Genomic DNA, 12565 nt, shown 5'->3' with positions numbered 1-12565 from the left:
TCGATTATTAATCATGTGTCATTCCGTCTCCGTTTACAAACAAAACATTTGAAAAATAAACAGGGGACGTCTCATGGCGGACCTTCATCGATAGGACAGCCGCAGTTGGAGTTCAACCAAATAACGCTGCGAACCTGAGTCGATCAGGGTGCGATGAGGACTCGATTCGTTGTTAATCGATTAATCGAGTGGTGGTCACGTGGGCGGCGCGGGGCGTGGCCTGTGGTCTGTGGGCGTGGTCTGTGGGCGTGGTCACGTGGCCTGTGGGCGTAACCTGTGGGCTGCGGGCGTGACCTGTGGGCGTGGCCTGCTGGCTGTGGGCGTAGTGACATGGATTGTAGGCGTGGCCTGTGGGTGTGGGCGTGGTCACGTGGGCTGTGGGCGTGGCCTCACTTGACGCAGGGCTGGGCAGGTGGAAAGCAGCAGCGCGCCTCAATCTTGATCCTCATCCGATCGAACCTCCTCCTCCTCCTCAATCTTGATCCTCATCTTCCTCAATCTTCATCCTCCTTCTCAATCTTGATCCTCATCTTCCTCCTACATCTTGATCCTTCTCCTCAATCTTCATCCTCCTCCTCAATCTTGATTCTTACTCCTCAATCTTGATCCTCCTCGTCGGCGATCTTCGTCGGTACCCGAAGGGCGATCTTCGATCTTTGCGTTGTACCGCCTCGACTCGCCTCTCGTGCCCCCTCCCTCCCCCCCGTGCGGACGAGCGGCCCCGCCATGGGAGCGTGCTTCTCCCGGACTCCGCAGCGCGAGCGTCCCAGCAAGAAGAGGTGAGTCGGACGCTAAAGCCCCACGCCGCTCCCCGTGTGAGTCGGACGCTAAAGCCCCACGCCGCTCCCCGTGTGAGTCGGACGCTAATGCCCCATGCCGGCCCCGTGTGAGTCGGACGCTAAAGCCTCACGCGGGCCCCGTGTGAGTCGGACGCTAAAGCCCCACGCCGCTCCCCGTGTGAGTCGGACGCTAAAGCTCCGCAGTATAAACACTGGGGAGGGGTTGGTGGTGACCATTGTTATAATCGTAGCCTCCTCATCCCACAACTTATCCACGGTCTCGCGTCTTATTTGAGTCACTCTACTGCTGGATGAGGACCCCCCCCCTCACACCGTGTGGGTCGTGGGGGTTATTTGACCATACTTCACCATCTTCTTGGTTCTTTCGGTAAAGTCACGTGACTTTACCGAAAGAACCAAGAAGATGAATCCCTGCAGTCACGAAAGCTTTAAATCGAAATTCATATTCTTGGTTCTTTCGGTAAAGTCACGTAGAAGGGAAGTAATAAAATAATAAAAATAAAAATAATAAAATAATTCTCACGACGTTTCGGCCACAACGCAAGCAGCCGTCCTCAGGTGAACATGTCTGTCGATAAGACAGAGTCTAAATGACACGTCTTAGGCTTGGAGTGTCTATTTAAGCTGTGAGGGGGGAGGAGGAAGACAGAGTCTAAATGAAGGCTCTCTTCCTCCTCCCTCACAGCTTAAATAGACACTCCAAGCCTAAGACGTGTCATTTAGACTCTGTCTTATCGACAGACATGTTCTTCACCTGAGGACGGCTGCTTGCGTTGTGGCCGAAACGTCGTGAGAATTATTTTATTATGTTTTATTTTTACTATTTTATTACTTCCCTTCTACGTGACTTTACCGAAAGAACCAAGAAGATGAATCCCTGCAGTCACGAAAGCTTTAAATCGAAATTCATACTTCACCACTCTGGGCAGTGCGGGGTTGTGAAGGCGGGGCACAGCATAGGTGGAGTATGTAAGTGCAGTACAACGATGTTTCTGCACAGACCTACAGATCACATTGCAGCCCCCGCAGTCTCCAGCACCTGCTGTGATCAGTGGTCGCTGATCCAAGCTCTGATCGCGCTCATTCACAGTGACAACAAATGCTGCTTCTGAGAATCCACACTTTCATCAGCGTTGGAGCAAACAAATATACTGGGCAGGTTGTTACATTCACTGTCTCATCGCCAACGTCGGGCTTGCTTGAACCAATACTGGTGAAATGCAAGGCCAATATTCAAATATGCTTAAAATGTCCCCCCGAAATATATTGCTATAAAATAGATTTCTGTTTATATGATTGTGGTTATGGTTGTACTTTATAAATCCCTAATCTCTGCCATTACTTACAATGAAACAAGAAATGGTAAAAAATAAAAAACAGAGCAATGTAATATAATACACTATTAGACATTGTTGTAAACAAATAAATAAAAAGTCCATCCCATGTGTTAGTGAATTTTCTAATATTTTAGGCAGGAAATTAGTTTTCAAATTTAGATTTTCTTTTCTGGGGGGGGACCTCCAGACCCCCTGGAAGATTTGCCCCCCCCCCCCCCCCATGGCTACAGCCTTGGTGAAATGCCACATGTTTTATGAGATTGACATCCATTGCTTGGACGAACTCAATGCTGATATTAAAATCGAATCACGTATTGCAGACATTGTAAGAAACACCGCTGCAGGCATAACCGTGCCAAGAATGGCCTTGATGACGACGCCGATGCATCCTCTCCCACCACCACCGAACGCTCGGCGTCACCGGTGGTGCAGGAAGGTGCAGCCACCTCAGGCTCGTGTGGAAAGGTAAGAATCATCACCATCATCGTCTCACACGAACACAACATCTCGTGCATTCAGCCACATGGTAACCGACATATAACACATCCACCGCGGAGATGGAATTATAAAATAAGTTTGTGTGTAGGTGCCAGCTGGACTCTTTTGCATTGTCTGACTGAGAGAATTATTTTGCATTGTCGGACTGTGAGAGGGAGTGACAGATTGGGGAGGCCTTCATCCAACATCAGTTTGACTATGGCTGATTATTATATAACTGACAATTGTTGAATGATTCCTCTGTCATCATATCATCACCAGCTATTTTCTATCCACTCCCAAATGACGGCCCGACACACATCATCACTCCCCATCACATTCACGCAAAGCCGCAATGTTTCTGGCTCCTGCACGAGCACTGAACTCATTGCTCCATCTCCGCGGTGGCCGTCCTCTTTCCTTGTTGGCTGCCATTCAATTACCAACCCCGTCCATCTGTTCTCGCAATGTATCCTGCACAATCCCGTTCATCGGAACGGCCAATTGGATGGTTCAAACGTGAGTTTCTACGCGTCTTGGTGCACACTTTAGCTTGCGCTCCCTTATTTCTGCACTACACGTGTGCACTCTCTATCTGGTGCGTAAACCAAGAACGTGATTCCCTCGACAGGAGGCGCCGGCAGAGTGCCAGGTCATTGTGCCGCTCTCCCCACTTGACATCGCTGGACGACCATTGCCCGATGGGGATGTCGAGCCCCCCCACGCCTCCGCTGAGACACCCCTTCTCCTGGTCGAGGAGAAGGGACCCAGCGTGGAGGAGGCGGAGCGACGCGACAATGAGCTGCAAGTCAGGTAGGGAGGGGAGTGGGAGATGCAGCAGCGGTAGCGGTGGGCGCTGGGGTCTGGTTAGGGAGCACCGGTCGTCTGGACAGGCAGTTAGACAATTACTGTAGGTTTGGGCCAGCATAGGTGTGAGTAGGTGTGAGTGTGTGTAGGTGGGAGTGTGTGTAGGTGTGAGTGAGTGTGAGGTGTGAGTGAGTGTAGGTGTGAGGGAGTGTAGGTGTGAGTGTAGGTGTGAGTGTAGGTGTGAGTGTAGGTGTGAGTGAGTGTGAGTGTAGGTGTGAGTGAGTTTAGGTGTGAGTGAGTGTGAGTGTAGGTGTGAGTGAGTGTAGGTAAGTGTGAGTGTAGGTGTGAGTGAGTGTAGGTGTGAGTGAGTGTAGGTGTGAGTGAGTGTAGGTGTGAGGGAGTGTAGGTGTGAGGGAGTGTAGGTGTGAGTGTAGGTGTGAGTGTAGGTGTGAGTGTAGGTGTGAGTGTAGGTGTGAGTGTAGGTGTGAGTGTAGGTGTGAGTGTAGGTGTGAGTGTGAGTGTGTGTAGGTGTGAGTGAGTATAGGTGTGAGTGTAGGAGTGAGTGTAGGTGTGAGTGAGTGTGAGTGTAGGTGTGAGTGAGTGTGAGTGCAGGTGTGAGGGAGTGTAGGTGTGAGTGAGTGTAGGTGTGAGTGAGTGAGTGTAGGTGTGAGTGAGTGAGTGTAGGTGTGAGTGAGTGTAGGTGTGAGGGAGTGAGTAGGTGCGAGGGAGTGAGTAGGTGCGAGGGAGTGAGTAGGTGTGAGGGAGTGTAGGTGTGAGTAGGTGCGAGGGAGTGTAGGTGTGAGTCTTTGTGTAGGCTCATGTATGAGTGTGAGTGTCAGCTAGCGCTCGTGTACAATGGTGTTGGTTCCAGCTAGCGTAAGGGTACGTAGAATGACACTAGCAAACACTTTTGTGATCATTTGTTGTTTCGTTTCAGCTCTGAGAATGTTATCCTCGAGATCATCACTGAGGAATGCTGCTCTGGAATCGCTGGACGACCATTGCCCGATGGGGATATCGAGCCCCCCCACGCCTTCGCTGAGACACCCCTTCTCCTGGTCGAGGAGAAGGGACCCAGCGTGGAGGAGGCGGAGCGACGCGACAATGAGCCGCAAGTCAGGTAGGGAGGGGAGTGGGAGATGCAGCAGCGGTAGCGGTGGGCGCTGGGGTCTGGTTAGGGAGCACCGGTCGTCTGGACAGGCAGTTAGACAATTACTGTAGGTTTGGGCCAGCATAGGTGTGAGTAGGTGTGAGTGTGTGTAGGTGTGAGTGTGTGTAGGTGTGAGTGAGTGTGAGGTGTGAGTGAGTGTAGGTGTGAGGGAGTGTAGGTGTGAGGGAGTGTAGGTGTGAGTGTAGGTGTGAGTGTAGGTGTGAGTGAGTGTGAGTGTAGGTGTGAGTGTAGGTGTGAGTGTAGGTGTGAGTGAGTGTGAGTGTAGGTGTGAGTGTAGGTGTGAGTGAGAGTGAGTGTAGGTGTGAGTGTAGGTGTGAGTGTAGGTGTGAGTGTAGGTGTGAGTGAGTGTAGGTGTGAGTGTGTGTAGGTGTGAGTGTGTGTAGGTGTGAGTGAGTGTCGGTGTGAGGGAGTGTAGGTGTGAGTGTAGGAGTGAGTGTAGGTGTGAGTGAGTGTAGGTGTGAGTGAGTGTGAGTGTGAGTGAGTGTGAGTGTAGGTGTGAGTGAGTGTAGGTGTGAGTGAGTGTGAGTGCAGGTGTGAGGGAGTGTAGGTGTGAGTGAGTGTAGGTGTGAGTGAGTGAGTGTAGGTGTGAGTGAGTGTAGGTGTGAGGGAGTGAGTAGGTGCGAGGGAGTGAGTAGGTGCGAGGGAGTGTAGGTGTGAGTAGGTGCGAGGGAGTGTAGGTGTGAGTCTTTGTGTAGGCTCATGTATGAGTGTGAGTGTCAGCTAGCGCTCGTGTACAATGGTGTTGGTTCCAGCTAGCGTAAGGGTACGTAGAATGACACTAGCAAACACTTTTGTGATCATTTGTTGTTTCGTTTCAGCTCTGAGAATGTTATCCTCGAGATCATCACTGAGGAATGCTGCTCTGGAATCATGGTGAGAGTCTTGGTGCAGCGAGTTTAGAGTCTCAGCCTGGTCACCAATTATCACGTAACATTTGTTATGCCACTTGCTTTGGTAGTTTGGCACAGCAGTTTGCACGCTGCGCTGCGAACCCAGCAACCTCAGTTGGATTCCCAGCAAAGGCTAGATTCATTGGAGGGGGCTATCAGGGCTTCCGGACTGTACGTTTGTAACGACGTTTCAAACGTGCGGCATAGCCCGAACACGCAACCTTGGCACCCATCTACACGACATTCCGGCATACCCTGCTGACGAGACTCGGATCATCAACACCGGCCCAGAGATTCCCTGATGGAAAACATTGGTCCCACAAGCTCATAGGCCGATGAACTAAAACGTTAATTTCTCCATAGGCTGTGAAACACATACGTGTCCTTTGATTTTTTTTAAGTCGGAAAACATTCATCAGCTATGAGAATGCATTTGACGCCACACCCTTATAAAACACAGCGTGGTTTGGTGCGGTTTTCTGTCTGCAGAGCATCGGAGATGGTGGCGAGGATGCACCGTGTCTGGCACACGAGTGCGAGCCGCTGGAGCAAGGTGAGGCGTCATTCCCTCTGTTATAACGGGCCGTGTGTGGATTTCCGGTTATAATGGACCGTGTGTGGGTCTTTGGTTATAAGGAGTTATGTGTGGGACCCTGGGAATTATGACCCATATGTGGAACCTTGGTTTTAATGGGTGGTGTGTGGGTCCCTGGTTTTAATGGGTGGTGTGTGGGTCCCTGGTTTTAATGGGTGGTGTGTGGGTCCCTGGTTATAACGGGCTGTGTGTGGGTCCCTGGTTATAACGGGCTGTGTGTTGCATCGTCTGCCACAGCGGGTGGAGAGTGGGCGGAGAGCAGCGTCCCACAGCGCCGCCACGACGAGCTGCAGCGTCACTTGGCGGAGACGGTGGAGAGCCTCAAGGAGCTCAACGGCAGCCAGGACCTCGAGGTATGCGGGAGGTCGCGAGTTCAATCCCGAATCTGACAAATACTGTATATTTGCAGGTCACATATTCTCATGATTGCATGGATTTTTCTCCAGGTCCTCCGGTTTTTCCCTCCACATTTAGAGACGTGTGTATTAGAGTATTTGGCTGCTATAAATATCCATGCGATATTTCACTTAGTGGAGCTAGCAGTTGTAGCCGAGTCTCTTCTGAAAAAGAGCTATATAGCTCAGTAGGCCTTACCTGGTTAAATAAAACTAGTGTTAGTTTAATAGTTGAGTTTTAATAGTGTGAGTGTACCTGTGTGTGTGCGCGATGGGCAGACCAAGGTCATGAAGTTCGAGCTGGCCAAGGCCTCATCAATGCCCGTCAACCAAATCTCCAACACATCTGGTGAGGGCCGTCCCCTCCCATCTCTCTTGAAACGTCGAGTCTCAGTCTGCCCCAGCTCCCACAGTGTAGACGCACAATCAAGCAGCTTGAATGGCAGCCATTGTGTCACGACTGCGGTAGTGCAGCGCTATTATATAACACACGTCCCCCTGTTTCTACCTGTGCCCCCCCCCCGTGTCCTCGTGTGCAGGTTCTCACCTGCGCGTCATCACCGGCAAGCTGGACTTGCTGTTGAGCGGCAAGGCCGTCGTGTCGGGCACGCGCTCCACCAACGTGTCGGACCACCCGCAGGGCCTGCTCTATGTCCTGCACCGGGTGACTGAGAGGCTTGTGGTACGTCGACATGCCCCCTCGCAAAGCCCCGCCTCTTGCCTCGCATTCAAATGCATTTCGCATGCACGCACCTCCACGTTACCACCGTCGTTATCGCCGTCATCTACCGACATCTGCTTCTCACCTTTGCCTGTGTGGTCGCTGCTAGGATCAATTGACTTGAATGTGTTTTCATTTATTCTCACGGTTCATTCATCGATGCTTCTTATACCAGAAAGCCACAATTCGTCTCATTAAGGATTTTTTTCAACGGGGCTCCTCTTGCAAAATGTTGCACGTTTAATTGGGAAAGCTAAATGAGAAAGATTATTTATCACAAACTAAATAAGTACAGAAAATTGGTTTTCTTCGGTTGTTCAGGTTTTTTCACCTCACCCTCACTCCCCGTGCGTCTCTGCCACTACAGAAGCAGAGCGAGGAGGAGGTGGGGTGGAACCACGCGGCGGCGTTCCCCATCGCGGCTGTCACCGTGGAACTGTGGCACCGCCACCCAGCCCTCGGGGAGCTCCTGCTCGCTCACCTGCTGAGCAAGTGCCCCTACATGGGCCCTTTCTTCCCTCGTCCCACGCCTGGGCAGAGCCAGGAAGACGCTTTCAGGTGAGGGCACTGGGGACATGGGGTGGTGGGTGGGGGGTGGGGGGTGGTGGGTGGGGGGTGGGGGGTGAGCGGTGAGGGCAATGGGTGCACATGGCATGTGCGTGACGCCCGTGTCTCCCCCCATCACCCGCAGGATCCTCGGTTACCGCTTCGAGGATGGGACACTAGAGGATGAAGACTTGTTCCTGCAGAGAATTTCGGGCATGGCGCGCCTGTACGCGGCCATCGTCTCTGCGCCCGTGTCCACCTCCAGTGGCGACAAGGTAGCCTCACCTTGCTCCAAGAATCAGACCTCACTCTCTTCGTCACGTACAGTTTGGTTCGCTCTGCTAGTGTACGTGTAACATTGTTTGCATGCGATTTGCTTAAATCGTAAGCCATTGGCTCCGTGTAGCGCAAGTACGAGAATGGGATTTTAAATTGACGAATCCCTCCCACACCTGCCACCCTCCTCCTACCCCACGCGTGCCGTGTGTGTGAATCGCAGAGCCACCCCCACGGCGTGAGTCACGGCTGGTCCTGGCTCACGCAGGTCCTGGATATGGAGCCCATGGCCAATGTCACCCCCACCGTGCTCTTCGGCTTTCTGGAGGTACGCAGGAGAGCACGCACGAGAGCACACTGGCATGAGCACACAGCTCGCTCACACAGCGCACGCACGGGCACACAGCGCACGCACGAGCACACACGAGCACACGCACGAGCACACGGCGCACAAGCATTGTGATAGAGACGAGGCTGCCCTGTGACTTATTGACGTGCTCCTGGCGTGTGTGAGCAGGTGGCAGGCAGTGCCATGGAGGTTGCATATGGCGATCAGCTCTGGGAGCTGCTCGATGTGTTAAGGAAAGAATACATCCCAAGGTACCTCTCACCCAGTGGCAGAACCTAGTTTCCATCTCCCCTTCACAGAGACATTTGTATTTGCACGTGTTCCTTGCATTGACGCCTGAAGTCGCGATTTGCTTTCTGAGTTGTATTTTGTGGCAATAGACTGAATCACCTTGTCAAGTAACCAGCTAATATCAAAGTAGCATTGCACTTGTACAAACAAAAGGCTCCTTGCACAGCCGTAACTTTCCCCTGCGGATCATAAACTCTGGCTCTTGGAAGACTCTTCACCAGCCCAGTTTTGCACCCACAGCAATTGGCAGGGAGGCAGTAGCGATGTGATCGACGTGACTGAAGTCAGCTGTCGACAGCAGGCTCCCGTGACAGTGTGTCTCTGAACGAGCTTCAAGCTGTGGTTGGTGATGCTCACCGGTTATGGACTGGAGCCGGGAGTTTGTAAGAATCGATGGATGTGCAACTAAACTCGCTGCATCTGTTCTTGTCCTGCAGAATTGAGAAGGTGTCCATCCCGCAGCAGATGGGAGCTGTGGTCAGACTGAGGCTGTTCCTCGAGGTACCGGCTTTGACGACACAACTTTGACACATACATATTTATTCCAGTGTCGTTGTCAAGACTCGCACAGCAATATGTGTAACATTACCTTAAGTCATAACAGCCGCGGAAGTTGACATCACATAATGATATCTGAAGTCACTCAGGAGCTCCCTTTATCCATACTCTCAGCAATAGCCATCTTTATCCTGAGTGGGCACATTGCGAGGTGGTCAGGAGACGTCACTACAGCAGCATATTTAACTTAACTGTGCGGAGCTGTGTTTTATCCAAATATGTTGCGGGTTTTCTCCGGAGACTCTGGATTCTTCCCAATCGACAAACTTGCCTTTACGGAATTCGCCAAACATCCCAAAACGGCCATCCTGAAGTAGTGTTAACACTCAATGTGGCCGAAGTTACATTCATTCGGGGCATAGTTAGTACCATGTGTGTGGGTGTAATTATTGTCAAAGCATTTGTAAGTACATGTCAATCACATGAATGTTATAGTTCGAAAATCCAATTAGATGAAAACCTGAGTTGAACAAAGGTATTTTTTTCGTGAAGTTATCTGTGACCAGGATAATACCTTTAACTCGCTACACTTGAGACTCCGGTTTAATCACAGGTGGCTGAAACCTCAATTCAAACCCAGGATCTGAGTGGTGCTGGCTTTGTACTCGAACACATAATTAGCCCCATATCCACTTAGTCACTTAATGCAAATTTTTCCGTATCGGGAAGTTGGGAAACACTTCCCAGAAATAAATGAGTAATTCTCCTCTCATCGTGGCATGCGTACACACAAAGGGAGGGTTAATAGTTAATTGCCTGAATCAGCAGGTCTCCCCTTCACACGGGGTTTCTAGCACATCATCAGGGATGTGTGCCAGTCCTACCCCAGGCTTGTGTATAACTCACAAATGACATAATTCCCAACCGCATTACACCAGGGTTGGTGGGTGAGGTCATTACGATCATCTACCTCACACTTGAATGCAAGAGGATGGTTGAAAGGTGATTGGCCAGGAGGGTTGAAGGGGAAAGGCAGGGGGAAGGGTTGAGGGAAGAGCTCGATGGTGGATCGGGACATTTGCCAGGCAACTCTTAACGTGTGTGCCGGACTGATCAATAAACACACAAATAGAACAACCACGCACGCGTCTAGAACTTCTCTACAAGTTCGCTTTGGGCTGAAAAAGCCTCTGACCGGCGTGCATTGCTTCCTGCACAAGAATCAGCAGCTACATTAAAATAACTTTGTAAACTATTCACTTTAACAGCACTCAAGAGACCAGAGCGAGGCATTCTATTGGCACGCTGCCACTGGTTGGCCCTTCAAAACCCACGTGGGGCTGCTGGGCTGCCGGGCTGCCAGGAGTGTTCACATTAATCCCTGTGTGTGTGTTGTGTTTGCCTGCAGGACTGTTTTGTTAAGCGGGAGATTCCTTTGCCAAGCGGGCATCTCTCAGAAGAATTTTGGAAGGCTTAACAAGATCACCCTTCACACCTGTACATTATGTAAATATATTTTTATGTAAGTAATTCCCATAATACAGGTTTTCTAGGTTAGATCGCGTAAGTGTATGAATGTGTCGTTGAACCCGCCACCACCGGACACAGACAATTTGTAAGGTTTGTCATGTAAACAGAACATGCAAATTCGTCACTAGTACAGCACACCGCTTTGTTGGAGAGCAAAGCCACAACATTTACAATCTGTGTACGACTTTTCGTCAGTAATTACAACGAGCCTCATCAGGCTACAGCCAGATTCATGGAGAAATCCTGTTCCGTTCCTTAAATAGAGGGGGAGATGTGATGAAAACACTTGTGTGTTCTTCTTGCACGAAGTGGGCGCGGGGGGGGGCATTCATGAATGCATTTAAATGACTGGATAGCCATTGACGTTTGGGTTATTTATAAGGCAATCAATGTACATTATGTACGAGCATTATGCAAGCCCATTGCTCTTGTACTTCCTGCCCTATTGTGTATACTAAAATAGCCGTACCGACGGTAATCACTATTGAGGCATGGTGACCTGTATAGGCATGCATTTAAACAATCTATTATTTGATGATTTGCTTCCAAGCAGCAGTAACACTAAGTCTGGAGCTATCCGAACGGTTAAATTATTTTTATTTTTATCAATTTCAATCGATTCTCTAATTAGTCTTGCAAAACTAGTTACTAATAGTTACTACTGGCCAAGACTAATTAGAAAATATTTCGAAGTGAGAAATAAAAAAATAACTTGAACCGGATAGCGACAGATTTAGTGCTGCTTGTAAGCGAATCATCAAATGATACATTGTTTAAATGCAGGTCACCATGCTTCAATAGTGATTACCGTTGGTACGGCTATTTTATTACACACAATCAGCAGGATGTACAAGAACAATAGCCTTGCATCATGTGCATTGAGTACCATTGAGATAACCCCAACGGCAATGGGTACCCACAGTAATGTATATGCATTACGTCATCCTTCCCCCACTTCGCGCAAGAACGGCACACAAGTGATGTCATCACATCTACCCCTCTATTTAACAAAACAGGAGGATTTCTCCACAAATCTGGCTGTCGCCTGATGAAGCTCGTTGTAATTACTGGCGAAACGTCACGGTACTCAGATTGTAAATGTTGTGGCTTGGCTCTCCAACACATCGATGTGCTGTACTAGTGACGAATTGGTACGTTCTGTTTACGTGACAACCCTTACTAGTTGGCTGTGTCAGGTGGTGGCGGGTATATTGACGCATTTATATATTTACGCGATATAACAAAAAAAAACCTGTATTATGGATGATTGTGGTCGCGAAACCCTACGTGTTCAACTGTAAATTATTTATTCGTAAATGAAATAAAAATCCTGAAATTGTTACATTTTGTCATGGTTGCTTGTATGCAATATCCACAATGGTTTGTGTTCCTGGTGTGTAAACAGCAAAAACTAACTGCAAAACACGCACAAATAATCACGAAGATGAATAGCAAAACAAAAACTCACTGGGCATGACACACCAACCGGGCCTTGATATGGGGCAAGACAGCGGCAATAACCACTACACCACCTCCAAACCACCACCCACCACCACTACAACACCACCACGCACCACCTCCACTACATCACCACCTCCACAACACTACCACCTTTACCACCACCACACCGCCACACTCACGACACCGCCACCTCCACCAGGCCCCCACCTCCACCATGCCACCACCTCCATCAGACCTCCACTATACCACTACCTCCAACAATAACAGTCGATCACAACTAAGCAGCAGTGACGCCAAGCGACCGGATTATTTTGGCTCCTGTAAAACCCAATGTGCAATACACGCTCGCTTCCGATGGGGATCTGGTTGTACCATAGACACCTGGACACTGCCGTAAGCAGAACGCGAACAAACCATTCAT

The 12565-nt window shown here is 50.0% G+C and overlaps 1 protein-coding gene across 1 annotated transcript; it reads left to right on the top strand.

Moving 5' to 3' along the window:
* The first annotated feature begins 248 nt into the window (after positions 1 to 248).
* On the top strand, positions 249 to 12025 carry LOC144730150 (mRNA export factor GLE1-like). The gene is made up of 15 exons (XM_078610736.1): positions 249 to 779; positions 2458 to 2602; positions 3246 to 3427; positions 4359 to 4541; positions 5411 to 5465; positions 5972 to 6035; positions 6315 to 6430; positions 6752 to 6821; positions 7012 to 7154; positions 7561 to 7751; positions 7885 to 8014; positions 8239 to 8343; positions 8533 to 8615; positions 9093 to 9156; positions 10562 to 12025. Exons 1-15 carry the CDS (start codon positions 727 to 729, stop codon positions 10628 to 10630), a joined length of 1653 nt encoding a protein of 550 aa, XP_078466862.1. The 5' UTR covers positions 249 to 726; the 3' UTR covers positions 10631 to 12025.
* The last annotated feature ends 540 nt before the right edge of the window (positions 12026 to 12565 follow it).

Source organism: Lampetra planeri, chromosome 34 (assembly GCF_965212315.1).
Source record: "Lampetra planeri chromosome 34, kcLamPlan1.2.h2, whole genome shotgun sequence".
Taxonomy (NCBI): domain Eukaryota; kingdom Metazoa; phylum Chordata; class Hyperoartia; order Petromyzontiformes; family Petromyzontidae; genus Lampetra; species Lampetra planeri.
The sequence above is the reverse complement of the archived record's forward strand: the minus strand, read 5'-3'. Positions and strand labels throughout refer to the sequence as shown.

Coding starts and splice junctions, on each gene's coding strand:
- LOC144730150 (XM_078610736.1), top strand. CDS start 727: ATGGGAGCGTGCTTCTCCCGGACTCCGCAGCGCGAGCGTCCCAGCAAG. Junction 6,036..6,314: donor GTGCGAGCCGCTGGAGCAAG/GTGAGGCGTCAT, acceptor CGTCTGCCACAG/CGGGTGGAGAGTGGGCGGAG. Junction 9,157..10,561: donor GACTGAGGCTGTTCCTCGAG/GTACCGGCTTTG, acceptor GTTTGCCTGCAG/GACTGTTTTGTTAAGCGGGA.